This window comes from Coturnix japonica, chromosome 1, assembly GCF_001577835.2.
Source record: "Coturnix japonica isolate 7356 chromosome 1, Coturnix japonica 2.1, whole genome shotgun sequence".
NCBI lineage: Eukaryota > Metazoa > Chordata > Aves > Galliformes > Phasianidae > Coturnix > Coturnix japonica.
In genome coordinates, this window is record NC_029516.1 from 131,598,182 (window position 1) to 131,625,305 (window position 27,124).

Genomic DNA, 27,124 nt, shown 5'->3' on the forward strand with positions numbered 1-27,124 from the left:
GAGATGCCTTTTAAATATTGGAGTTACAATTACAAGAGTAATTACAAGACTCCTACATTCAGGTTTATGAGTCTCATATGCCATCTCTTGGGTTCCGCTTGACCAGTAGAGATTAGGTTGGATGTTAGGGGAAAATTCTTTACTAGGAGAGTGGTGACATCCTGGAACAGGCTGCCCGGGGACACTGTGGATGCCCCATCCCTGGAGGTGTTCAAGGCCAGGTTGGATGGGGCCCTGGGCAACCTGATCTAGTAAACATGGAAGTTCGGTGGCCCTGCCAGGCAGGGGGGTTGGAGCTTCATGATCCTTGAGGTTCCTTCCAACCCGGGTCATTCTGTGATTCTGTGTGACAAAATATATTACCTTTTGGTCAGTAAGAGGAAAGGGATCTTTTTTATAAGGAGATCAGAGTAGTTCTAATTAACTCCCTATTAATTTCAAGAAGAGGAACTGTCTTACAGATCCTCATTTCAAAGCCATGCCTTGTTTGCTCAAATCAGTGGAGAATACTTTTATGCAGAAGTGCTTGGTGGACACAAATTACAATAGCAATAGAGCATCTCAGAAGATCAAGTTAGAGGTTCTAATCTGGAGTTTTTACTGCTCATAAACAGAAAAACATATTCTGCACAGACATTTACAAAAATACATATATGTGCTACACTTTTTGCTAAACAGGTCAGCATAGAAGACAGCAGCTTCTATGTATAGTGGATGTGAACAGGAACTGTATGTAGGGATGCAGAATTAGAAAGTGTAGCTTGGACTCTGGTAAAAACTTGTGTTTTCATGGAAAATCTTCACTAGCAGTAAGGTATTGCCATGGCCAATGGATGCTGACAACTACTCACATAAGTGAGGATAATTTATTGTTAAAAAGAAAATAGCCTCTATATGAAGTATTAATTTCATGCAAAGCTTTAACAAGGAAGTACATTGTATGTCTGACCGAATCAAAAGGTCTGGACCCTGACTCTGCTTCTATTTTCAAAACGTCAGTATCTGGAAGTCTCAGGCAGTGTATGAACTGAGATTTTTGAGGGTTGCTGCTGGAGCTGAGACCTGCATAAAATGCTGGTTCAGAATGCCAGAAATCCTATTTTAACCCTTCTTGTGGGTTAAAGAAATGAATGATGATACGATGCTAGTTTAATACAACAAAATGACAGCGGTGCCAAGGTATTAAATAAAACACCCTTTTATCTTAAGGTCACTTGTTAAAGAGCAACTGGATAAAACTTGCCATGATCTGAAATGTTAAGATTTCTCACTTAATTGCAAAATGCATGCTATGGAAAATAAATGAGCATGGTAGTGGCAGAGAAAACCAAGAAGCTAAGGATATGCTTGTTCACTTGGGAGAGCAGTGATCTAGAAAGACTGTCTGACAGAGACCAGAAAAAAATAGAGGTTACCAGCATTAAAGATGTGATTGTTAATCTCAGATACGTTTCTATATCTGATAGACACGCTCAGACCACTTGCGGTGATGTGGATTTAGTCACATAAATTCATTGTCTTATTGCTCATAGCAAGATTCTGAGGAGAGGAGAGCAACATGTATGAGATAACATGAGCTTGCTGCTTTTAAAGCTCTTGGAGCTAACAGTGTTTAGTTCTTACCTTTTTCTTTCAATCACTTTATCTTCAATTTCTTGCCCAACTGCATTTTTTTCCATTCTCAGAGCTTTGTTTGTCTTATCTTGTCCTTATATTCCTGAATATTCTTATGGATGTGCATATTCCAGCTGACTGAGGGCTGTCATTCCTGTCGAGGATTTCTGTCACTAACTGTTTCAGAGAGGGACTCTGTCTGAGATGCCTTTTAAATACTGGAGTTACAATTACAAGAGTAATTACAAGACTCCTACATTCAGGTTTATGAGTCTCATATGCCATCTCTTGGGTTCCGCTTGACCAGTAGAGATTAGGTTGGATGTTAGGGGAAAGTTCTTTACTAGGAGAGTGGTTAGGCCCTGGAACAGGCTGCCCAGGGAGGTTGTGGATGCCCCGTCCTTGGAGGTGTTCAAGACCAGGTTGGATGGGGCCCTGGGCAACCTGATCTAGTAAAGGTGTATGTTTGGTGGCCCTGCCAGGCAGGGGGGTTGGAACTACATGATCCTTGAGGTCCCTTCCAACCCGGGTCATTCTGTGATTCTGTGATCCTACATGCACACCAGCTGCAAGTGCAGAATGACATGGTTGCTGTGGTAGTAAGTAGGCCCAATACCATTCATAGTTGTCAAATCCATGCTAGTCAGTTACACAGTCATACAACTGCATGATACCCCTTAACTGTATGTTTTACAAATAAGCCAAAATAAATTGTAAACTGCATTTAAAACAAAACAACAAAAAACGTGTGCTTACATGAGGAGAAAAAGGACTGTAAGAAGTGAGGGTACATAGCACTGGAACCAAGGTGCCAGCAGACCTGAGTGATCCTGAACATCTCCATGAATGCTGATTGCTTTTCTCAGAGTGCTCGACCAGGTGTGAAATATTGAGCATTGGAATGGCAGCAGCCAATGAATAGAACAGGGGACATTCCTGTGAGACGCCTTAAAACTCTCAAAATTATACTAATACATTTTAATGAATGTTTTCAAACAGCTTACAACTTGTCTTAGGGTTTCTAACATTATATAAATGGTGTCAATTCTGCAACAAAGGGAAAGGCTTTAGCTTGTGATTTGTTATTCTCATGTTTTTTCAGATTTTAATGGCTCTTTTCTTACTGTTTCTTTTATGTCACTTTAAATGCTTTTCTGTTTAAATGCTTCTGTGGTTAGAGTACAGAAAAACCTTGTTCTACATCAAAACCTTTTTGAGACAGAAACTCCAAGATATCACTCCTAGGACCTGTAAGAATTATGAATATGTAGATCATCAGAAGATGAAGGCAAGGCACGTGTTTTGCACATGAATGTGCTGATCTGAGTATTCACTTCCCTAGAGGCTTTTAGGAGACTATGCTTGCTCTAGTGAGAACTGCAGCAGGACAAGCTTTCTTGAGGAAAAATAAGCTGCAGTGAATAGCGTGACTAATCGGAGCATGAGGGAAGCCCTTCAGGATACTTGCAGGCAATGGGATGACCCCAACAGAAACAGCATTTGATTTTTCTATATTCTATATTTTTTATATTCTGTATATCTGAGGATAGAATATGCTGTCTAAGGACAGGTCTGTGAGTGGATGATTCTTCTTTGTCTCCAGGGAAACTGAAACAAGTTTGAATGTGGACACTGGACAATATGGCTCAATTTGTAAGCAGATTGATTTGATCTTGCCTTGCATCCAGGTCTTTTGAGTCCTGGTAGTCTCTGTGTATGCTGTCTCTTATGTGAGATTGTCTTATTTTCAGTACTATGCAGATAGCTATAAAATGTAATATAGCTCCTTTAAAAAAATTTTATAAAAAGGCTATTGTTTTCTGCATAGCATTACAAAAGACTTCAAAATGCTGAAATTAAGAAATATGGTAAAATTTGCAGATTTTTTATAGGCTGTATTTCTTTTGTGTAATGTAGTTTTCTATTGTGCTTAGCTTTTTGATGTGATTTTCAACCGTAAGCTGATTCTACCAGACAAGGACCCAGTGCTGCCAAATGATTACCTCGATCACTGCTCGTCTCTAGAGGAGCAAGCAGTCTGACTGCTCACGTTATCATTATCAGCAGCCTGATGGTTATCCTACGTCCTTCGTCTTGCATGCTGTGCATCTACTAGAAGTTCAGGCAGCCTTCAGCTGAAGGGGTTGGTTATCTGTTGTGAAACTCAGGAACTGGAGCCCTTGCCTTACCTCACACAGCAACTGCTTGATTACAGTCTGCAAGTAGTTGTGTCTGGCTTTCAGACTTCTTCATTAGGAGTTAATTTATATGCAGGTTTGGTTTTCCAAAAAAACAACACGCATGACTGATCCGCCCTATCATAAATTTTTATAATGATAAGGTGGTGCAGCCTCATCTAAAATTCCTTTCAAAGGCGGTGCCAGATTTTTACTTTAGTCATCCTAACCATCTTTTCCTTCCCTGTATTTTCGTTGCAGCAAGGCTTTGTTTACATGAGCTGGATCCTAATAGATCCTAATCCCACCCCTACCAGCACTTTGCAATGTATTATAGATTATTATCACTAAAACTTCAGTTTTGTGGGTTTTTTCCCCAGTTGTTTTGTTTTTATAAGAAATGTTTCATTTTCTTTCCTCTTTCCCGCAGCTTTCCTTAATGTTTCACTTTTATTGCAGCTCATAGTATGAGGACACAATCACTTCACAGGCTGCTTTCTTGACACTGCCTAGGAATCATGCAATTTAGCTTGTAGCCCAACAAAGGTGACAGAGGGAGGTGGGGAAGGCAGGAGATCTGTCAAGCAGGTTGGAACCGAATTGTCCAAGGGAAGGAATTGGCTTCAATCTCTGTTTACCATTGAGGATGGATTTGAGGGAGGCTTCAGAAATTAAGTAGCGTGTGGATGGCTGATGGCTTAGCAAAGACAAAGTACAGTGCTGGGAAACTAGGCAGTGATCTAGGCAAGAGAAAATTTGAGACAAGAGTCTTTGTTTCCCTTCTTCTCACTCCTTCTTCACAATAAAAACTAAATATGCCAGTGGGATTTTAAAGAGTGCTGGAGAAATAGAACATGTTGGGAAGGGCTGACGGTGTCGCTGGTAAGGAGTCAGGGTGCTTTGTTTTGTTTTGTGCTGCCATAATCATTTGTGTAATTGATCCAAGTGAAATACCATGCACTCTCGCTGCCACTGTACCTCCCTATGATGAAATCTAGGTAAAATATTTGCAATCTACTCTGTGTATCTAGAAGGTCAAACAACACGATACCATTTATAACTTCACCCACAGACAAGCACTAGAGTAATAACGCAACTTTCTTCAGAGCTCCTACCCTATTCCTACCCAATAGCTATTTTCCTTAATGGATTTATGAGACCTTGTAGCATGTGGGAGTTGGAACTACATGATCCTTGAGGTCCCTTCCAACCCGGGTCATTCTGTGATTCTGTGATTCTGTGATCTCTGAGATTCAAGGTTTTTCTGCTGATAAACCTTCTGTCATGAGCTGAAATCTCTCCTAAAGCCCTAGACTAAATTGTGCTGACTCATTCAGTCATAATGCGTAATATCTGTGGGTTTACTGTTTGGTCAGGTGAAAACGGGAGAGTCAAAGAAACCACAACAAAGCACAAATGTGGGGGAAAAGGTTGTGTTCAGGTTTGGTTATATGGTTTTCACCTGGAATGGAAGAATGTAGCTGATTCACCATATAGATTAGGTTCATCAAAGATTAGTTGTCTATTTCATTATCGAATTATCATTTTGCGACAGCAGTCAAAGAACGGATGGCAGTGCTCAGTCAATTAATTTTATGAAGATGTTTCTTAAACAACAAATAATACATAAGAAAACCATAAGCTGCACAATTAGTCAATTTAGGTATTACTATAAAGTCTTCAAGCTCCTTTAGAAATAAATGCAGTTCATATGTTACACAATGCATGCGCTCTAAAATTTGGTAGTTTTGTTTAAATATTTAAGTGTCTCAATTGTGTTAAACAGTTTTTATACTTGTTCTAAATTAAATTCTTCTGGCAAATAATTTCTTATTTTGTTTCTATTGTGTTGCAGACTCTTCTACAGATTTTTGGTGTGGTAGCTGTGGCTGTGGCAGTGATTCCTTGGATACTCATTCCCTTAATTCCACTATTTATTCTTTTCATTTTTCTTCGACGATATTTCTTAGATACTTCAAGAGATATTAAACGTCTAGAATCCACAAGTATGTTGCTTGGCGGGACTTGATGTTAGTCTGAACCCTACTTATTATGATGAGAAATGCTAGCATTTTATAGACAATCCATCAAAGATTCTTCTGTTATGCAAATAACTTCCTTATTGCCTTTCTTCTCAGCTAGTGAACTACTTAACTCTTGTTTTTGCATAGTGACAAACCTTAGGTATGGCAGTTTAGCTGTCTGTAACTGAAGTTTCTAATGAACGTGCTAAGTAGCTGGTCTTTGGGACCTTACATGCACATAGTAACAGTGCTTCTCATCTAATCAGATTCTTGTGCCTGACTTTAGCTTGACTGTGATCTGAAATATTATCAATAACAAACATATTTGCCTCATGTCATTAATAAAGGTCGAACAGTGGCAGCTGTTGGAAGACATTTTTGTGTATATTAATCTTTCTGACTGTCTGATTCCAAGATACTTTTTGAGTATTTTGAAAGGATGCAGTACAGTAACTCATATGGTTAAGCACAAAGTAGTAGGATTAATGATTAGTGTTCTACAAAGAAGAATTAAATGTTGCCCTTCAGCTATTGCTAAGTTACTTTCATTTCCCTTTGTAGCTCGGAGTCCAGTGTTCTCCCACTTGTCATCATCCCTCCAGGGACTTTGGACTATTCGGGCTTTGAAAGCAGAAGACAGATTTCAAAAACTATTTGATGCACATCAAGACCTCCACTCAGGTTTGTGTTAAATTGACATGAAAAATCAAACACTTGACTCTGAAGGAGGGAAATATCTTATGTCTTCAGTGACATCTATGTAATGTACATTAAAAATCAGTAGGAGCTTTACACCTCGTCTCTTTAGGGTAAGATTTCTCTGTTAGAACAAAAAAGAAGTTGTTATCTGTCTAGATTTTGAAAGTTCACTTTCAAAATATATAATATTGTATAAAACATGTATATAATGTATATTATATATTTTATGTAATATATAAAAACAAAATTAACAAGATCAGAGGATACAAAACATTAGCATTGTGCAAGAAAAATAAATAGGATTTAGATTTGTGCTATGCCTTCATACCTTCTGTCAGTTAAATACTCTCTATTAGAATGTTCTTCAAGATACAGCAGAAAGCAAGTTTGCAGTCTGGTATTTGTTAGGTAAGATCTTGAATTTCTCTATCATAAAGTATACAAGTATGTTCTGTGGCTTTTTTCTCATTGTTTGACTTCTAAAGATTCAGACCAGAACAGAACTGATGATCATTTCTGACTCGCTGCTTATCACAAGCCATAGAAACTTGCACTCTGTGTTGAGTGGAGGAATTTGTGACTGAGGAAACATACTTTCCAGGGAGGCAACTCTGCATTTGAATTTCCCGTTTATTGCTATTTTCATCTTGCCGTGTATCTGGCCAAATCAGTTTGTCAGCAGTTGATAGTGGTGGAGTACAAAGTTGTATCTTTAGTGGGAAAACTGCATATACAGGTTTCAATATGTGAGGAGGACTGTGACCTTTAAAAAAAAAACCTTTTATTGTATTTTATGGTCACATCAAAGAAGCATGAACAAACTGTTCCATTCTTATGCCTCTGTGTCTTAAAAAACTATCAAGAACACTTCCATGGGGCAGTTCAGGAGCCTATTTTGAGATTAAACCTTAGTGCTTAAAATTGCAGTGTTTTATGTACCTCCATGCTTCATGGTGTATTTCCCATTGAAGTATTTGGGGTATGCCAGCTTGCTTAATATATGTATTTTTAGATTCTTGGAGGGAATGTGAGCCCACAGTGTACCTGAGCAGCAAAGAAGGCCAACAACATCCTGTACTCTGTTAAGAGGAGCACAGACAGGGGAAGGAGGGATGTGATATCTCCCTCAGCACCTGTTAGGCTTTATTGGGAGCCTGTTCATTTGAGGAGTCACTAAGATAGTCAGGGGACTACAAGGAGAAGATGAGAAAACTGAAAGCTTCTAACTTGTGGGTGAGAACAGTTAGAGAGGACCTTGTCAGTGCCAGCATCCATTGAGAGCATTACTGAAATAGGCAGAATGAGACTGTTCACAGGGGGATTGAGAAAACAGGTATAATTTGAAATAATTTGACATAAAAGACTTCTCACTGTGAGGACAGTCAGAACAGGAGTGGGTTGTCCAAAGACTGTGCAGGCTCCATCCATTGGGATTTTCAAGACTCAACTGCATTACTTGTTAAACAGTGTGATCTGACTTCAGGACCGGCCTCACTTTGAGCAGGAGGTTGGACAAGATACCTCCCAGGTCTGTTTCCACCCTGAATGAGTCTTTGATACAGAATGCATGCAAACCTAGGGACCAGTGGAAATGTTCAGCAGTGACCTTCTCCAAAATAGATATGCGCATTTGGTCAGTTGAACAGCTCTGTAGCTCCACTGACCGTATCAGGTAGCTCCTCTGTGCTTAACCAGTTGCAGCTGTCTTCTAGAGGCTTTACTCTGGTGTTTGTGCTATGATATTCTGTTTGAAAGCCTGTAGAGTCTAGTCCAGCTTAAGCAAATGTACTTCTGCTTTTTGTCTGGGACTCCCATTTCAAGTCTACTAGAATTAAAGAAAGGCTTCTATTTTAAATAAACGGGCTGTGCTTCAGGCCTTTTTCTTCCTATTACTGTGTACTATGCTGGCTTTGGTTGCTGTTAATGTGATGACTAGGTCGGATCATTCCAGGAAAACTGGACACTATTCTGATGATCATCTCATAGAGATGTGCACTTGAAGATGACAACTGTAATTGATAAAAAAGCAAAGAGGCCTTCTAATATAAATGTAAACTGATTTAATAGCAATTATACAGCTCAGTTTTCTAATAATCCACTATTCTAATGTCTTTCTAAAACACCATTTAGAGGCCTGGTTTCTATTTTTGACGACCTCGAGGTGGTTTGCTGTGCGTCTGGATGCCATCTGTGCCATTTTTGTTATAGTGGTTGCTTTTGGTTCCCTGCTTCTTGCCAACAGTAAGTACAGACGTTAGAAAAAGTTCACCCAGTAATTATCATGTATAGTAATGTCTAATTCTTTTTCATAGTTTACTGTTTCTAATTGTTTAAGGACCATAATTAAGTTAAATGTTTCTTTCTTGATCATGATCTCTTCCTCAGTCTAGAGCACTGGGTCTCTATCTCCTTTTCTGCAAATATTGGAAGCAGTTCAGACATCTTCTGGGCATGCATTTGCCATCATCCTCAAATGTGCAAACAAACTTGCAGATCAGCACTCCACTTGGGAGATTCTGGCTTTCAGAGCAATAACAGCAAATAAATCTTTTTTTGCCACCTTTGCCTTTCTTTTTTAGCCCTACAGGGCTTTGCTTTTCATACTGAAACACCCACAGAGCTGCTTCTTAACAGCTCTTTTCCTTTCTGCACATGGCACGGTAGGCAAAAAGGCAGGCTCAGATTCCTAGGGATACTTTTCTAATGTCTTGGATCAGTAGGATAAGCTTGTTGGAGAAGGAAAATCACCTTGTAATGATGCATTTTATATTCACTGTCACTCATGAACTGTCATTAGTGTATGCATCATCCAGGATGTAATTGAGTACTGGAATGAGATAGTCATCTAAAGTATGAGGGAAGAAGTAATTATCTTGGACATGAAAATTAGTGCTAATTTGCTGTTTTTGTTTCTTTTCTTTTTCCTTTGGACAAGTTCTGTATATGCATGTGTGTTTTAAAATTTGAACACTCTACGCTTCTTGGTACTGAAAATTTTGAGCCAGATTTAAATTTAATAGAATGCAAACAGACAAGTCAAAACAATGGTCCTGAATCTTTCCTTGCCTCTGGATAAGGAGTAGCTCTCTTGAAGTCAATAGAGCTGTGCTAGGATAAAGTTCAAGTAAGTTAGAAAACAATCATGCTTAATATTGGGGCGGACATAATTATTTGATTTTATGAGAGTAGGCCCACTGAACACAACAAATCTTTATGTAAATAGGGGAAAAGTATTCTGTACAGTTATTTTATCTGATCACTTAAAACTGTACAGAGTTTATGTAAATGTTCTTAAGTTGAAATCGTTTTGCGATCATTTTTTGTTTAGATTTAGAGGCTGATATAATTCCCTTATAAAATGACTGGAAAATTACCAATGCTTAGCTGGATAGGAATGGCCATAATAAGATATGTAAGTATGGTCTTGAGACCGAGTCTCAGCTTCTAGATAAAATACCTGGCCAAGTATCAAGATTAATTTCAAACATACCCCCAGAAAGTGCTGCGAGAAACTGTTCTGCCTGGAGCTACTCATTGCACACACAGATGGTAAGTATAGTGTAACCAAACAAAATTCTGGCTGTGATACCTCCATCATGTAAGAAACCTCATGAAAGTGAAGTTAACTAGAATTGTGTAATTAGTAGTGTACCTATTTGGTTCTCTTTTTCCTTTGTTCTGCAGCTTTGAATGCGGGGCAAGTTGGTTTGGCACTGTCCTATGCAATCACTCTCATGGGAACGTTCCAGTGGGGTGTTAGACAAAGCGCCGAAGTTGAAAACCTGGTAACATTAATTTCTTCCTTTTCACTTCTTGGTTCCTTTGTGTAGTTGTGACATGATGCTTTAAGGATGGCAGTCTTCTTAGTTAACTTTGGATGTTAATTACCTTATCTGGCAACTGAAGCACTACTTACAGGCAGTAGAGAGAAACAGCTTCTAGAGTATAATTTGTCTCATTGATTTTGAATGTCTACTCAGAAGGATTGTTGATAGTATGGGAGTCTTTATAATCTCCCTTTTTCAGTAGAAGTCGGTCTAGTTTTGATGTAGACATCTGCATTCAAAGTCACTAAATTACATAAAATGAATCCCTCAGTAAGTAAGATTTTTTCTTAAAGATTTTTTTTAGATTGGAGATTTAAATGTTTTTGTTATGTGTTATTGCATGGTTTATTTCTGTTTATATCCATCATTCAAATTTTTATGATCCTGTTAATTCACTCTAAAGGCTTACATGTTCTTTTTTGTTAGCAAATATTGGAAAATATTTAAGTTTATATTCACTTGAGAGGATAGTGGGGTTTGAGTATATGTAAAGCAATATACTTTTCACCAATTTACAACATATACTAGCATGCTCTGTTTTCCCTATTTTTTTAAGCTAATGTGTAAGAAAAAAGGGTTACAAAAGGAACATACTGCATCATTAACCTGTTTGTGTTAAAAGGTGAAGGTTGCTTGTAAATATGGCCATACTCTAGGAGATATCTAGGATTTCCACCAGGAATCTCGTGTTATGAAAGGCTGACTAATTTGAGGGAGGCAAAAGCAGTTCCCTTTCTGTATTTCTTTCTTTACACATTTTTTGTTTGAGCCTGTTTTGTAATGTGAAATGGGTAAGTGGCAGTGAGGTCAGAGAACTTGTTGTGTGGTGACTCCTGTCCTTTAAAGCCACCTTTAAAGGGAGGGTAAGCTTACTGGATATCTTTATGATGGCTTTTTAAAATCCATCTATGCATGGATACAGTTAAGTAAAGTAAGCTGTACAGAGTAGTTGTATGGGTGAAAATGTGTACCAAAACCTAAATACATCTTTTATTATTTACCCAAGAAAGAAGAAGGAGTGCCTAGATAGCTCAACTTCTGTTTTTCTTCCCTCTATAAGACTAAAGACAACATCAAATACTGCCATTTATTTAACATCTGACATAAAATATACGGGAAAACAAGTTTTATTAAATATTAAGGCAATAATTTGGTGTAACAGCTATCTTAGAATTTGGAGTTGCTTGTGACAAATATATTAAAGAGCATTATTGAGGTGGTAATGAGGAGGACAAAAAAGGGAAGGTGAAGATGGTAACTTCTAGTATATAGTGATGATACTAGTAGCTCTCATTGGTCTGCTTGTAGCTTGTAGGGCTGTTTCATCTCTATCTTTGTTTTCCTAATACACAGTGCAATGTTGTCAAACTAGCCAAGACTGACAGACAGCAATCTTAGCTTTAATTTCTTAAAACTTATGCAAGTACTCCAAGTTGTAGTTAATCTCACTGAGTCAGCTGTATGAAGTAAGTATAGGACAGTTCCAAGCACTCTTTTCTGTGCCTGAAGGAAAAGCTCTGGAATAATTTCCAGTGAATCTTCACAGTAAAAATCCACATGTATGTGTGTATATTTGTGTGCGTGCGTTGAAAAAACAGAGGAAACTGAAATCTGTGTGTATGTCTTCCTTCCTCCCCTTAGATGATATCTGTAGAAAGAGTAATGGAATACACAGATCTTGAAAAAGAAGCCCCTTGGGAAACTGACAAGCATCCGCCACCTGAATGGCCAAGCCATGGAATGATAGCATTTGAAAATGTTAACTTCACTTACAGTCTAGATGGACCTTTGGTGTTAAGACATTTGTCTGTTGTTATTAAACCGGAAGAAAAGGTATGTATATTGCTGGTTTGGGCCATTTATAGGAGTTAAGCAAAGATGAAAAGTTGAAAAGAAGCTGTGTTACAAAAAGGCTCTGTAAAATACGTGAACGTTAGGAAATCAGATAGTTATAATTTTAAAAAATAAGGTGATCATACTTAATAACATCACTTGGAGCCTGTTTATTTCCTATAAATGTAACATCAGTGAATCTGGGAACGTTACATTTCTGTATATCAAAACAAAAGGTTAAAAATATTTGATAACTCTGATAAAATTTGGATTTCATCAGAAAGTGGGTGGCATTCAGAGTATGAACAAAACCCAGAATGTTCGTTAAAATCCAAAGCAAATGGAGCTGCACTAGGAAATTGGGAATTCAGTAAAGGAAACAGAAATGGAATGAAGGGTATCAGCACAGAAGATGAGCAGAGACAACTGCATATAAGGAATGTACATGTTCTTGCTCAGAGCACAGAATGGAAGAGAGAAGAAAGAAATACAGATCTATTGCATAACTTTAGAGTTGGGGATTTTATTTCAGTTCCTTTTGGCTACCAATCCAATTAACTGTTGCTGTTAATTAGATTGGTAGCCAAAAGAAACATAAGAAATAAAACTCTTCCTCCTCTGCAAATGTGACTCTTCCTCCCCAGTTTTGACACTATGTCAATTGGAGGAGTGCTGCAAGGAACATCTTCCCCACAGACAAAATTAAATTAGAGCCCTACAGTGTTAATTCACACTTTGCTACGTTTCAGATACATGCGTACTTTTTTGATTAGGATATCTTCCCTAGGAGGCTGGTTCAACTCTTTGCAGTCATTACCCTTGACTCATTTGTAACATGCTTTTCCATTCAGTCCCAAACCTGTTTGTTCTCAAGTGGACCCTTTTAATAACATGTGTGTTGCAGGAATTCAGCACAACTTCACTGCATGGAATTAAGCATGGATGAGTTAAAAAGAGATGTTTAAGAAATAGAACTTTTCTTGCCTATGGGCCGTCTCTTCAGCTGTAACATAGCACCCCAGTGTAATAGCAGACAAGTCAGTTTACTTTTCTTAGAGAAATGAAGTTGTAATAATAATAACAAAATGGAAGCAATAAATAATAATGTATTACTTGCTTCTTGGTAGGGGCAGAAGGAGAAGAGATGAGTGGGTATATTTATTTTTGCTCTGGTTGTGCTGTGGTTTTGTCATCCTGAAGTAAATTTGTTCAGCTTGAAACCATTGCCAAGAATTTCATGTTTGTTTTCTATGATGTTTTGCACAATACTGCAGTAGACTGCCACTGTGTAAAATAAATCTTCCAAGCATCTGTGTACCCCTTATATTGTTTTTAATTATGGAGAAGTGTCTCTTCGGAACCAGGTTCTGATGCATTGGGTGGTTCTACCCATGGGGCTGTCATTGAGAGTTTCTATGGTTGCTCATACTCCTGGTTACTTCTGACTTCTGGTGACTGCAATGCCTCTCATGGAACTGATGAATTTGAACTTCTGCCATGTGCTTAGATTTTCTTATAACTGACCCAACACCCAGTCTGCCAGGCTCTAGGTGCAGGAAGAATAAACTTCTAAGAGATCACTTATGGGTTGGGATGTCTTTACACCTGCCACCTAGGCAGGTCTCTGTGCTTTGTCTCTGTGTTTGCTATCTCTCTGTAGTCAGAATAGGCAAGGAGAGTCCTTCTGATTTAACCATCTATGCTAATCCAGTGCAGTCTTCCTGAGACAGACCAGAGGAGGCTCTCACAAGGAGTTCTGCCAGCAGCCAGCTTTGCTCTGGTAGTATGGGTGAATCATGGCATGATTTGTGTTAGAATGGACCTTAAAACCCACCTAGTCCCAACCCCCTGCTGTGGATAGGGCTGTTAACCCATCAGCTTAGGCTGCCCAGGGCCTCATCCAACTTGACCTTGACCAGCTTCAGGGATGGGGCATGCACAGCTTCTCCTCACAGTAAAAAATTTCCCCATAATACCAAATCTAAATCTCCCCTTTTTTAGTTGCAAACCATTTCCCCTCGTCCTCTCACTATCTACCTGTGTAAAAAGTCAGGTCTCTGAAGCAGATTAGCGTGTACAGCCCTAACTTGTAAACACCACTATCTTTGTTTTAGGAAGGTTGGTTGAATTCTTATGAACTTATGAATGATTATTGACTACAAATTGTTAAGTGCACGTTGCCTCAACAAATCCTAAGTCCGAGGGTATGGCTATGTGAGAAAGTTAGGAGGGTAAGGATATGGATTTATGCCATGGTTGCTGTTAGCACAGATACTCTTACAGTGTATAGCATGAAAGGGAGGTTGCCTGGGGGATAGCAAGAGCAGTTTGAGAGCAGTAGCTCACAGGCTGTAAATCTCACTCTCACTTTTTGTGCAGCTCTGCTTTGAGTAATGATGAGTCCAGTATAGCAGGAGCACTCTTGTGTATACACATGGTGTATGTCAAGGCTACGAAGTCCTGGCTGGGTGATTGGTTCAATGGCTAGGACTTCTGTTTGCAGACCATCCTTGTGCTTGCGCTAGTTATGGATGTGGATCTCAAAAGAATACTGTGTAAAAGTGCATATAGGGAAAACTGTTTCAAATTCATGTTAATTTTCAGCAGCCTGTAGTCAATTGGACCAAAAATACAAGTAGATTCTTCTAAATAGTGAACAGCGTAGTCCTTTCATTTGATGCCAAACTGTAAGTGGGATTTTGACAATATGCAGAGCAGCTGCATTTTTATTTTAAGTATCAGTGTTGGGGTTTTTGTTGTTGTTGTTTTCCTGTATGTTCTTAATGCAATATTTTGTATCGCTGTTGTTTACAGGGAAGCAATTGAGCTTTTGATTTTGTAACTGTTTGTCTGTATTCTCCATTCGGTATTTTCTTTCTGAGATTTAATGTAACTGTTCAGAACTGTTTTTTCCTTCGTTTTATATTGTTTTGTTTGATATAATATGAATGCTAGGTATTTTATTATTGAATGTAGCAGATTCGGTTCGATTATGCAGTAGCTTTACTAGTAAGCACCATAGTAGTTTATGTACAGTTGCACAATAATGAATTGTTAGGTCAAATTTTTCTATCAGAAAATGGAAGTAGGAAATACTGTTTAGATTATGCAGTGTAAGTTGCTCCTTGTGTGTATTTTTGCTCCAGTGTGGGCACTGTTGCTTTGTCTCAGCTGAAGATCTCTGACTACTAGAAAGTTTTTCCTTGCTCTTCAGTGTAATGTTTCCTGTGCTTAATTTCATTCCAGCAGTCATTACTGCATTACATCTGAGTCTCAGGCAGTGGGTAATTGCCCTCTGGTGTCTGTACGTATACTCATAAAGGTTTTCATGTTTCTTCTTCCTTTCTGCACCCGAATCACTTTGCCAGTCTATATTGTACATGTTTAATCCTCATAAATCCTTCCTCACAAAATCAGTACCTCCAACTCATATTAATTTTATGTTGCACTTCTCTGAACTCTTTCCAGTATGTTGATTTCTTTCTGGAAATGTAGCGATTAGAACTGAGTGCAGGAAATAACAAATCCTGCCAAATCAGATCTGCATGGTGAGTTACACCCATCACCTTCTGTGATACAATCGATTACTGTGCATTGTTTTCTTTACGAATCCTTCACCTGCAGACAGTGTATTTTTTTAAAGTTTGCTGTTCAAACAGTATTTAATCATCACCAATTTTGTTTCTTCTTAATTATTGATGGCCTTACTTTCTCCCAAATCTCACTTTTATATGGTATTTGTAGATCTCACTCCCTGTCATTAAAGTTAGCAATCTCATATTTTGCATCGCCTCTACCTCCTTTTTCTTCTGAAAGCATTGTTTTTTCACATTGCATACAGTTTCTTATTTCCTTGGGGAACCTAATGAAGCCTGAATCATTGTGATTTTATTATTCACTGTTTATCTTGGTTAGATGACCATTTGTGCTTGCTCGTGTTGTCCTGTAGTTTCAATGCTAGTATCCTCTCTGCTGTAGCTGTCTGAGTACTGTTTATGATCCTACTGCTAGTTTTAACATTACTTTGGCTCTAGAATACAAGTACTTTACAGTACCTCACCTTAACTATACTAACCAGCCTTAGTTTCTAAACTGGGAGTAATAAATTGTTCCTGAACTAGTCATAAGTGTCCTGTTCTGGACTGAGAAGTAGGTGCATGCCTGAAGTGATTTACTTAACATCAAGCAGCAAACCAGATTTTGTGTAAAACTGGCTGCCTTGAATCACATTACTCTACATGTCAAACCCCTCTATCTTACATACACAATAAAGCACAATGCATTAAGGGAAAATCTTTATTAGGAAAGAATTTCTTTCACCTTTGAATGATATGATCTTAAAAAATCACTTTGGATCCAATTGTCACCTGAATCCGAGCTGATCTAGGAGGAAAGTTTCTTCCTCTTGAAGAAATATTAATTATAAAGTAGTTACATTTGGTGTTTGTTCTATTACACATCCTGTGATGTTGTAAAACTGCTCTTTATCCTGCAAGGCTCCTGGTTTAATTGTACAAGCTTTGTTTGGTCTCCAGGTTGGAATTGTGGGAAGAACAGGAGCTGGGAAAAGCTCTTTAATAGCAGCCCTCTTTCGGTTGGCTGAACCTGAAGGAAGGATCTGGATTGATAAGTACTTGACATCAGAGCTAGGCCTCCATGACTTAAGGAAGAAAATTTCAATTATACCTCAGGTAAGAAACTGACTTTGCTATAAACATTTTCCCTGTAGTGCTGTAGTACTTTAATGCATACAGAATATATAGAATGGAATCAGCTTTGGGAACTGGAGAATTTTCTTCCTAGTTCTATTCTCGGTCCATTCCTCCATACGTTAGCAATATGCTGTCCTCCATGTCTGGGAAGAGCAAGGAAAACCAGGTGGGAATACTCAAAGCTTCAGCTTTCCTCTGATGTCAGTTCCTCCTTTAGCAGAAACTCACACCTGATGCATTGTCCGAAGCTTTCTTAGTAAGGGACTTTGAGGAGCCGCATTCACCTCTGTAGGCACTCCTGTATGAACCGACTTAGGCTAGGTCTTGAAGGAGCCAACTGTAAGTGAGCTACTAGGCTTCCCTTTATGGAGAGAGGGTTGTGGAGGAGAACAGAGAGAGAAGAAAGAGTGGATCATTATGACCCATAAATAAGAACTTGGAGATCTTCAGTTGCTGAATATAGGAAAGGCTGCCGTAGAAGGGGGGAAAAAAATACAGTGTTGGGAATAGATTCATCTCTGATGTTGGAACAGAAGAAAGGATGTTCTATGAAGTCCAGTAGGCCAGAAGTGTTGTGTTCTATTGTCTGCTTTTTTGAATGAGGCAATGAAGAAGAGAAGGTTTATGTGTAACCTCAGAACTTCCTGAAGGCAGTGTCTGTGCAGATTACTACATTTCATAAGAGGGCTAATTCCTTTCCAGCAGAGAACAAAAGAAGAGGGAAAAGTTCATACGTTACACATGCAAAGTCCGTCTCTGTGGCAAATAATTATCTTTTTTCTTTATAGCAGGTTGATAGAACAGTAGACTGGAAGCCAGCGGAATTCATTTATTGTGTTTAACACTAATTCTCAAAGCTTTGTATTTTCTTATGGAAGTTGTATTTAGAGTTCTTTGGCCATATTTTTGTCTGAGTCTTTGCTAGGGTGTCATCGCAGTGGCATTCAGAGTGTTTATATTATTTTCTTTGAATTCAGAATCTGATTAAAATGGCAGTGAACAGTGGTTTCAGCCCTCAGTGGAGTATGTGTATGAGCATTAAATCCAATTTGGGGAAGCTGTTGGTCAAGTACAGTTTCTACACACTGAGTTATGGAGACACTCAAAGTTCACTGTATTTAGTTACACACAATTTCCATTATTTATTTCTTTGTATTTTTTGTATATTTTTTCTTACTGACACTGGCTTATGGCCATAAACGATTTTAATCTCGTAGAATACTTTGATAGAATTTTCACTGTGGGCTCAAAATACTTTAAGTGTCTGAAGGACAGGTAGTAAGTGGCATCTGTTTTCCACATAAGGGAAGACTTGTTTTCACTAAAAATATGCAGAATGTTGAAGTGGTGGTAGTAAGAAGAGGAGGAGGGTTAGGAATAAGATTTGTGCTGTAGTAAACTGAATGACAAACACTGTCTTTTGTACTACATCAATAACACTAGTGTCAATATAACAAAAGTAACAAAAATAACAGAAGTTATTTTGCAGCAAGTATCATCATAATTATGTGGCAAGCTTTAAAAGAAGAAGGAAAAAAAAAACACCAGAGAGAGAGCTGTTCATTTAAATTATAAGGCACGCTAAACTATACCATTCCTAGAAAGTAATGAGGCAAGACTGAAGTTTTCTTAAATGTAGCTTAAACACCTACCTGGAGAAATAAAAATGTGCTTAGGCTTCTAATTGCTTGTTTGGATAGAGCTGTGTGAAGGTTGTGTTTGTAAATCTTTTCTATGCAAATATTGTCTGCCTCCCTGACTGCAAGCATTTTTACAACAATTATTTACAGGTTTGTCTTATTACTTTCCTCTCATAAACCAGACTATTTTGAATAATAATCTGTGTCAGAAATGGTAATTAAAAAATATCCTTATCTACTGTTGCAATGCATGTCTGTTGTTAAGACTTTTATAGTAGTTATGAACACTTTTTAGATTCAGTCCCTTATTTTACCAACCTATAAAAATAAAGTGAAAAGGAAAACAAACCTAACAAGACCTTTGAAACACACTAAATAGTATATTTTTAAAAAATTGTTAAACTTATTACTTTCTAGGTGTTTGGGAAGAAAAATGTTCTTTAAACCATTTAATGTTTTTTAAATCCTTTTGTTCATTCAACACGTTTTTAGTGGCATGTATTGTTAATGCAAAAACCTTCATATAATTGGCACGCTGTGTCAAGAAATGCATATGTTCTTTTACAATGTTTGGGGTGTGTTCTGTCTTTGTTACTCCTTTGATGCCACTCAGAATGGTTTAGATGTCAAGATAATAGAAGGGTTAACGTTGAAATTTTGATCTGATTTGCTGCTGCCATTCAGGACTGGCCATTGGTAGAGTTAGGTGGCATGTTATTCAAGAGAGAGTAATCTTGGCGTAAGCTGAAGTAATGAAATACAAGTTCAGGCATCCTTTTATAGGGCAAAAAAAGAAAGCATTTGGAATAAGATTTCTCCAAATTAAACAAAACTGATTATTTGATGAGTATTCTCCTTTTATGACTAACACTATTAAATCTTTTGAGTTGTTGTCTTGGTATAGAATTAAGAGAAATTTAGTTGTATCAATGCATGATTCTCGGATCCAGCAAATCACCTTAGTGAGTACTTGCTGCTCAGGGAACATTGGACCAAAAATCATCTTCCAGCTTCCCAAACACCGTGTTTTTTCAATGTGCATTGATTTGTGTCCGTGTAATTAATGATGTGTTACTTGTTTGAATGGGAACTGAAATAGAAGAGTGGCCGCTTTGACCACTGGTAAACCCACATTGACAATGTAGACTGTACTGGTTTGACTCAATGGTTTGAGTTAGATCTTTGCCCAGCCATACTCTGATTCTAAGTAACCTTGATAAGATGCTGTAGGCATGTAGATTAGCTTCTTCGTGACTATAGGTTATACATATGTGTAGGAAGAATTAAATGTTGTACCAGAATGGTAGTCTTTGGTTTTCATTAACAATACCAGGGTAGCAGTGATTGCATGTAAGTATATATACATATATATGTATATATATATATACAGCCGATGTCATCAAAACAGTGTCACATAAATGCCCATTTGAGAACCGACATAACTGTGTGCAGCAATTTGCAAATAGACCTACTCTGTTTGGTAAATTATCTCCACACAGAATGTCTGAATGTTTAATTTCTTTTTTCCCTCCTTTTCAATGTGCTAAGTACTATTCCTTGTTTCATAAAAGATAGCTTGTTGTGGGATATTTCTGTGTTGTGGGTTAATTCTGACTGTTATTAGCTTACTTATTGTGATAATAAAACCTGTGCTTATAATAGACTGCTAATTTTACTTGGTTTTAGGAGCCTGTATTGTTCACTGGGACAATGAGGAAAAACTTAGATCCTTTCAATGAATACACTGACGAAGAGCTGTGGAATGCCTTGGAAGAGGTGATTTACTAACTCTAATAATGTACATCTGATGTTTACAAGCCAAACTACACCATTGTGCTTGCGTGTGTTAGGTTTTAGATGTTTTCTTAAGGTTTGATAAGGGTATAGCTGTTGATGGAAAAAGGTAGACCGTTGTGTCTGTGTTTGTCAATGTGTGTTGTTTGTGCATGTGTGTAGACATGTATATTGTTACATAAGTCTTTTATGAAGAAATTATCCCTTGGGATGATGTTTTGGTTACATTTTGATTCATATCTTAGTTTTAATGAACATTAATAGATTCTTAACAATATGCTTTAATGTTTTTAGAATTCTAATAACTGACACTGTGTAATCCAACTTGGCACTTAGTCATTTTGTGCCAGAATATAAAAGGTAAATCTTGCATAGTTATTATTGTGTCATCAGGCATACAATAGCTGATTTGAAAGGGAGTTACTCATCCTACAATATGTTGACATGTCAACAGGTGCAACTGAAAGAGGCTGTGGAAGATCTACCTAATAAAATGGAGACACAGCTGGCAGAATCTGGGTCTAATTTTAGTGTTGGTCAGAGACAGCTGGTGTGTCTTGCCAGAGCGGTTCTAAAAAAAAATCGGATCCTTATCATTGATGAAGCAACAGCAAATGTGGACCCAAGGTAAAAACCAAAATGCCGTTTTAAGATGAGCTGTTTTGTTCTTTTAGTTTGATCACCTGTGCTGCAGAAATGAAATTAAATGCTTTGTATTTCTTATCGTTTGTACTGCTGTTTTGTGTTTTCCACAGTACTATCATAATTATCTATTCATAATGGGGCAACTGAGCTCTAGATCCAGAGCAGATGATGTAAACTGGATACGTGCCCAAAATATCCCTAATTTCAGTGCGTTATGTAGAGTTGGAAGATTAACATTCAAAATGTATTTCTCCTGCAGCTATATACAAGAACTTACTTGGAAATGCAGATCGCTGATGTTAGAATAGCCATGACACTGAGTTCTGTTGATTCTAGGAGGAAATATCTGTTGGAAAAATAATAAATTAGTTCCCCTCCCTCCCCCTTCTACCTTCCTCAAGAAAGGTAAAAAGCGTGTCCTGTATAACTCAGGCCAGCAGAACTTTCCTGAATTCATTCCTATTTTAACTAGATTGTACTTCTAGAAGAACGTCTAACATCAATAGAAAGAAACTTTCAATGACAACCCTTGTTAAATTGTTCCAATAGCTAAGTACCCCCACTGTTAATTTTTGAAACATTTGAAACGCTGGTGGAAATATTTTGGAAACAATACTGCAAACGTACTGCATCAATTAGTCTGAACTGAATATATAGTTCCAACAAACTATGGCTTGAGGGGGAACTCAAAGTCCAAAGAGGACAATAACACAGCAAGTCCCTCAAACAGCTGCATTAAGGATTTTGTATGTCATCTGGGCGTGACTCATTTTTATAACATCTTCTTGGGGGAGAAGTGGTGCCACTGGGGTAGCTTTGCAGTTCAGCTGACAGTGTATTTCTAAAACCTTTAGAGAAGTGCATTCCCTTTCCAGAGGTTCTTTATTTTATTTTGTTTTATTTTACTTTGACGTTGTTTTTTTTGTTTTGTTTTGTTTTTTTTCTTTTTTAGACTATTAGTTTATTTTTGGCTGAGCACTGATAGATTAACTATGATTAAACATAGCTGTGGAAATTTAATACCATCTTACTCATCCTCCCTATTTTGGCATCTAACGTGTGTGTTCTCAGCTTGCAGTATCCGTTTAATTAATCTTGATTAATGTGTGCTGCAATATATATTATAATAAGGTAAATGTTTGTTTGTATCAACTCTACGCATAACAATACAAATAATAACTTGGAACTTCTGCTTTGAATACAGTTTGCATTACAGTCACTATTCCCTTTTTCTTAATGTGTTGCTAAAACTAGAGCAAAGTATTTTTCAGCTGTGCGATCTGATAGGATGCTCATCAGGAAATGCTGATGTGTGTTGCTTAACTGAGCAGTTAGGGAGGCATTTTTGGAATGTAAAGAAAACCTCCTTCCCTTGTGATGCACAACCCCCATACCTGGCACGGTAAGTGGGCACTGTATCCAACACCTGGAATAGGAAATTGTGGGGAGCTGCTGCTGGCTGTAGAGATTATACTTCATTTTTTTGTTTTTCTGTCTCTTCATCTTTTTACCTGGACCACTGCTGCAGCCACACCTCCCTCTGATTCAGCCTGGAAGCAAATGTGAGAAAGCAGGATTTGAGGGTGGGAAAAGGAGAGGAGAAGGTGAGATGGCATGAGGCAGTGGATATGACATTTCTCAGGGCTGAAGAACTGTTTACCATGCTTCTTCAGCCTGGCTAAGCCATTCATCATTGCTGGTCAGTGAAGCTGAGTGAAAGAGTAAAGGGAAGGAATTTAGAGTGCATCTTCTTTCTACATCTTTGAGCTCTCGCAAGTACCCTACATCTCATAGGTACTGGAAGTTCTGCATACTGCAGGAGTGGCAGTGCTGTTGTAAGACAGAGGAGGAGTTTGCTGCAAAGAAGGTTCCTCTAAGTCAGACTGCTTGCATGTTATATGTAATGAATGACAAGCACTGATTTGATGTTATCTTTTTGGTCCTGAAGCCAGAATTCTCATCCCTAAGAATTGAATACTTTCATAGCACTTAGGTGATTTGGGAAGGTGACTTGAAATCTGGAGCAGAAGAGCTAAAAAACCTTTCTGCTGTCACTTTGGTGGTATATTGAAACAAAATCTGTAGTCTTTGAGACTTGTTTTTAACTCCAGGTTCAACATATTGAGCTTCCTGTGTACTGAGTGTACATTGCAGTGTGTGTTAACCCGTGTTTTAACTACTTGCTAATGCAGTCCGCTGCCCCATTTTCACATCAGTTTTTCATTGAATCCGCTTAAAAACAGTCGCTGCACACAGTTCAGTTTGTTAGTCAACTTAACCGTGTAAATTGAACTTTTTATTACATGTAATTGTTATCTGTACTTATTTCCCTTTTGGAGAAGTTAGTAGCAGGGCTGCTCAGGAATTGTTTAGTGTGAGATATGCTTTCAGGACAATCCCAGAATGACATTAGACTGAAGATGATGACTTATCCAGTATTTCTTTCAGCAGCTTGATTGCTTCTCACTCACATTGTGTTTATACTTGCTGTTTAGATGTTTTTGTTTTTACCCAGTTGGCTAATTCTGGATATACCAGGTCTCGAGTTGCTATGAAACTTGAGTCAGCTCACAGTGCCAGTGGGACAATTATACCAGTTTTTTCATGGAGTCATGGAGAATGGTTTGGATTGGAAGGGACCTTAAAGATCATTTAGTTTCAACCTCCCTGCCTATAGAGGAACATCTCTCTCTAGACCAGGTTGCTCACACCCCCATTCAGCCTGGCCTTGAATGCTTCATGACCTCACTGGGCAACCTGTTCCAGTGCCTCACCACCCTCACAGTAAAGATTATTTTTCCTAATATCTAGTCTAAATCTACCCTCTTCCAGTTTAAAACCATTTCCCCCTCTTCTATTGCTACATATCCTTGTAAACAGACCCTCCCCAGCTTTCTTGTAGGCCCCTTCAGGTACTGGAGGCATCCTAAGAATCTTGTGCTCATTTTGTGCTCACTGCTGCCAAAGCTGCCCTGAAGCTTCACATTACTCACCAGCCCCTCCTCATTGGTGAGGACAAGGTCCAGCATAGCACCTTTTCTCATGGGTTCCTGTACCACTTGGAAGAGAAAGTTATCATCAACACATTCCAGGAACCTCTTTGATTTCTGGTGCTCTGCTGTGTTGTCCCTCCCACAGATATCAGGGTGGTTGAAGTCCCCTATGAGGACCAAGTTTTCTGAATGTGAATCTCCTCCTGTCTATTTACAGAGGGCTACATCCACTCAGTCTTTCTCATTGGGTGGCCTGTAGCAGACTCCCACTATGATGTCTCCTTCCCCTGCCTTCCCTTTAACCCTAACCCATAAGCTCTACGTCAGCTCCTCATCTATGTCCACACAGAGTGCCATGGACTCCAGCTGGTCTTTGATGTAGAGGGAAACACCCTCTCCCCTTCTCCTCTGCCTGACTTTCCTAAATAGTTTATACCTGTCTGCTGTTCCTGCATTCCAGTTATAAGAGTCATCCCACCACATCTCAGTGATGCCAGCGGTGTCAAAGCCCTGTAGGCACACACATGCCTGCAACTCTTCTTTGTTCCCCATGCTACGTGCATTAGTGTGTACAGGCATTTGAGTTGGGCTCCCATTGAGGCTGATTTACCAATTGGAGTTCCCTTATCCTGCACCTTAGGTGCTGTCTTACTGGCCTGTGATCCAACTCCAGGCCCAGGGCATCCATTACCATTACCTGACTTAAAGTGGGATGGTTTGAGGATACCCTTCCCCAGAAATTCTAAAGTGCTCCTGACTAAATGGGAAAGCTAGTTGCTAAAGATGGTCTTCCCCCTTCTGGGGAGTCTCATGGTTTCCATTTTCATATTAGCAGATTAAGGTTGTATTGCTGTCATCTAGCAGCCTTGTTTTGCTGTTCAGATTGCATATTTGGTTTATGATGTGCCACTGAAGAGGATAATGGAATCCCTTGGCACTTGCTTGGCCACTTTCTCACTGTAGGTAGACTACACAAAGGGTTCATTTATGCCTTCAAAAAAGGACATAAATGCTCTTTCCTTTGGCACTTTTCTCGAGGTTTGACTGCTCCAATTGGCATATAATGAGGAAGCTTGTGAGAACTTGCCCTTGGGGCTCTGAGCAACCTGGTCTAGCTGTTGATGTCCATGTTCATTGCAGGGGAGTTGGACTAGATGATATTCCGGATGAGGTTTAACAAAAGCAAGTGTAGAGTCTTGCACCTGGGTAGAAATAATTGCATGCACCACGTACAGGCTGGGGAAGACCTGCTGGAGAGAGCTCTGCTGAGAGGGACCTGGGCGTCCTGGTGGACAACAGATTGACCATGAGCCAGCAGTGTGCCTTTGTAGCCAAAAAGCCAATGACATACTGGGGTGTATTAAAAAGAGTGTGTCCAGCAGGTCGAAGGAGGTGATCCTCACCCTCTACTCTGCCCTGGTGAGGCCTCATCTGGAATACTGTGTCCAGTTCTGGGCTCCCCAGTACAAAAAAGACAGGATCTCTTGGAAAGAGTCCAGCAGAGGGCCACTAAGATGGTGAAGGGCCTGGAGCATCTCCCCTATGAGAAGAGACTGAGGGCACTGGGGTTGCCTGGGCTGAAGAACAGGAGACTGAGAGGGGATTTGATCCAGGTTTATAAATACCTGAGGTTGGGAGCCATAGTGGGAGTCTGGTCTCTTTTCAGTAGTGCGTGGGGACAGGACTAGGGTAATGGGTGAAAGTACAGCATAGGAAGTTCCCACAAATGTGCGGAAGAACTTCTTTATGGTGAGGGTGACGGAGCACTGGAACAGGCTGCCCAGGGAGGTGGTGGGAGTCTCCTTCTCTGGAGATATTCAAGACCCGCCTGGACACCTACCTGTGTAACCTGGTGTAGGAGCCTGCATTGGCAGGGGGTTGGACTCGATGATCTCTAGAGGTCCCTTCCAACCCCTACAATTCTGTGATTCTGTGATATCTAGGGGTTCCTTCCAACTCAGAAGATTCTGTAATTCTAAGCAGTAGGCTGCCGTGAGGCCTCCACTCATCCACCTCCTCTTCTCTATGCTGAACAAACCAAGTGATTTTAGTTGTTTCTTTTACGTCTTGCCCTCTAGACCCTTCAACATCTTTGTAGCCCTCCTTTGGACACTCTTTAATAGTTTTATATCCTTCTTATATTGTGGCACCCAAAACTGCACACAGTGCTCAAGATGAGGCCACACAGCACAGAGCAGAGCAGGACAATCCCTTCCCTTTCCCAGCTGGCAGTGCTGGACCTGATGCACACCAGGATACAATTGGCCCTTTTGGCTAGTTTCAGCTTCCAGGGCACTCTGCTGATTCAGATTCAAGTTGGCATTAACCAGAACCCTCAGGTGTTGTTCTGCAGGGCTACTCTCCAGCCTCTCAAGAATAAGAGTTGTTTTCTTAATAGAAAATGCAGTAAGGGATGATGCTATAAGGAATGCATGTAATAAAGGAAGGTATAATAACTGAATGCAGAGGATGGGGCGTTCAAGGATTTTGCAGTAGGAAGAACCTGAGAGTTGAAAATCATTTTGAGCTCTTTTGAAAGTTATTTTTGAAATTCCTGGGAAGACTGCAGTTTTCTGTATCCCTTACTTGCTCTATAGGAAACCTCACCTTGAGATGGACTATAATGAAAGAAAAATACTTTCTTTACATTATTTCACATAGTATTGAAGCTTTTGTTTCCATTTTGCTATTCACCATGGGCTGTTTTTAACCATTGCCTCTTCCCTACCAAGTGTTATCATGTGTGGCCCTGATTTTCTCCATTGAAATAAATAGTGGTCAGATCACTGAGGCACTGCTGAGAGGAAAGCAAAAAAAAAAAAAAAAGATATGCATTATCAATGGGGTGACAGCACTGTTACTGCTGTGATCTGATAGAAGTACATGCTGGTGGACTGTTCAGCAAATTGCTTTTTTAAGGAGGTTGTTAATGCACAGGGCTAAAGTATCTCCTGATGTTCAGATGAAAGCACCTGTGTTCCAGTTTGTTGCCATTACCTCTTGCCCTGTCATTGGACGCCTTTGAAAAGTGCCTGGTTCCATCTTCATTGCACTGTCCCTTTAGGTATTTATAGACATTGATAAGGTCCCCCCTCAGGCCTCATCTTCTCCATGCTGAACAGTCCTGTTGGCCTTTCCTCATAGGAGAGGTGCTCCAATCCTTTAA

General features: G+C 39.1%; 1 protein-coding gene across 1 annotated transcript in view; it reads left to right on the top strand.

Annotated features, from left to right (window-relative positions):
* The window catches only part of ABCC4 (ATP binding cassette subfamily C member 4), a 139,315-nt gene that overhangs the window by 87,249 nt on the left and 24,942 nt on the right, over positions 1-27,124 (top strand). The window contains exons 21-28 of the mRNA XM_015851547.2: positions 5,647-5,797; positions 6,377-6,496; positions 8,645-8,755; positions 10,199-10,299; positions 11,983-12,174; positions 16,710-16,865; positions 20,213-20,302; positions 20,775-20,947. Coding sequence (XP_015707033.1) covers positions 5,647-5,797; positions 6,377-6,496; positions 8,645-8,755; positions 10,199-10,299; positions 11,983-12,174; positions 16,710-16,865; positions 20,213-20,302; positions 20,775-20,947 — 1,094 coding nt within the window. The remainder of the gene's footprint in view (positions 1-5,646; positions 5,798-6,376; positions 6,497-8,644; positions 8,756-10,198; positions 10,300-11,982; positions 12,175-16,709; positions 16,866-20,212; positions 20,303-20,774; positions 20,948-27,124) is intronic.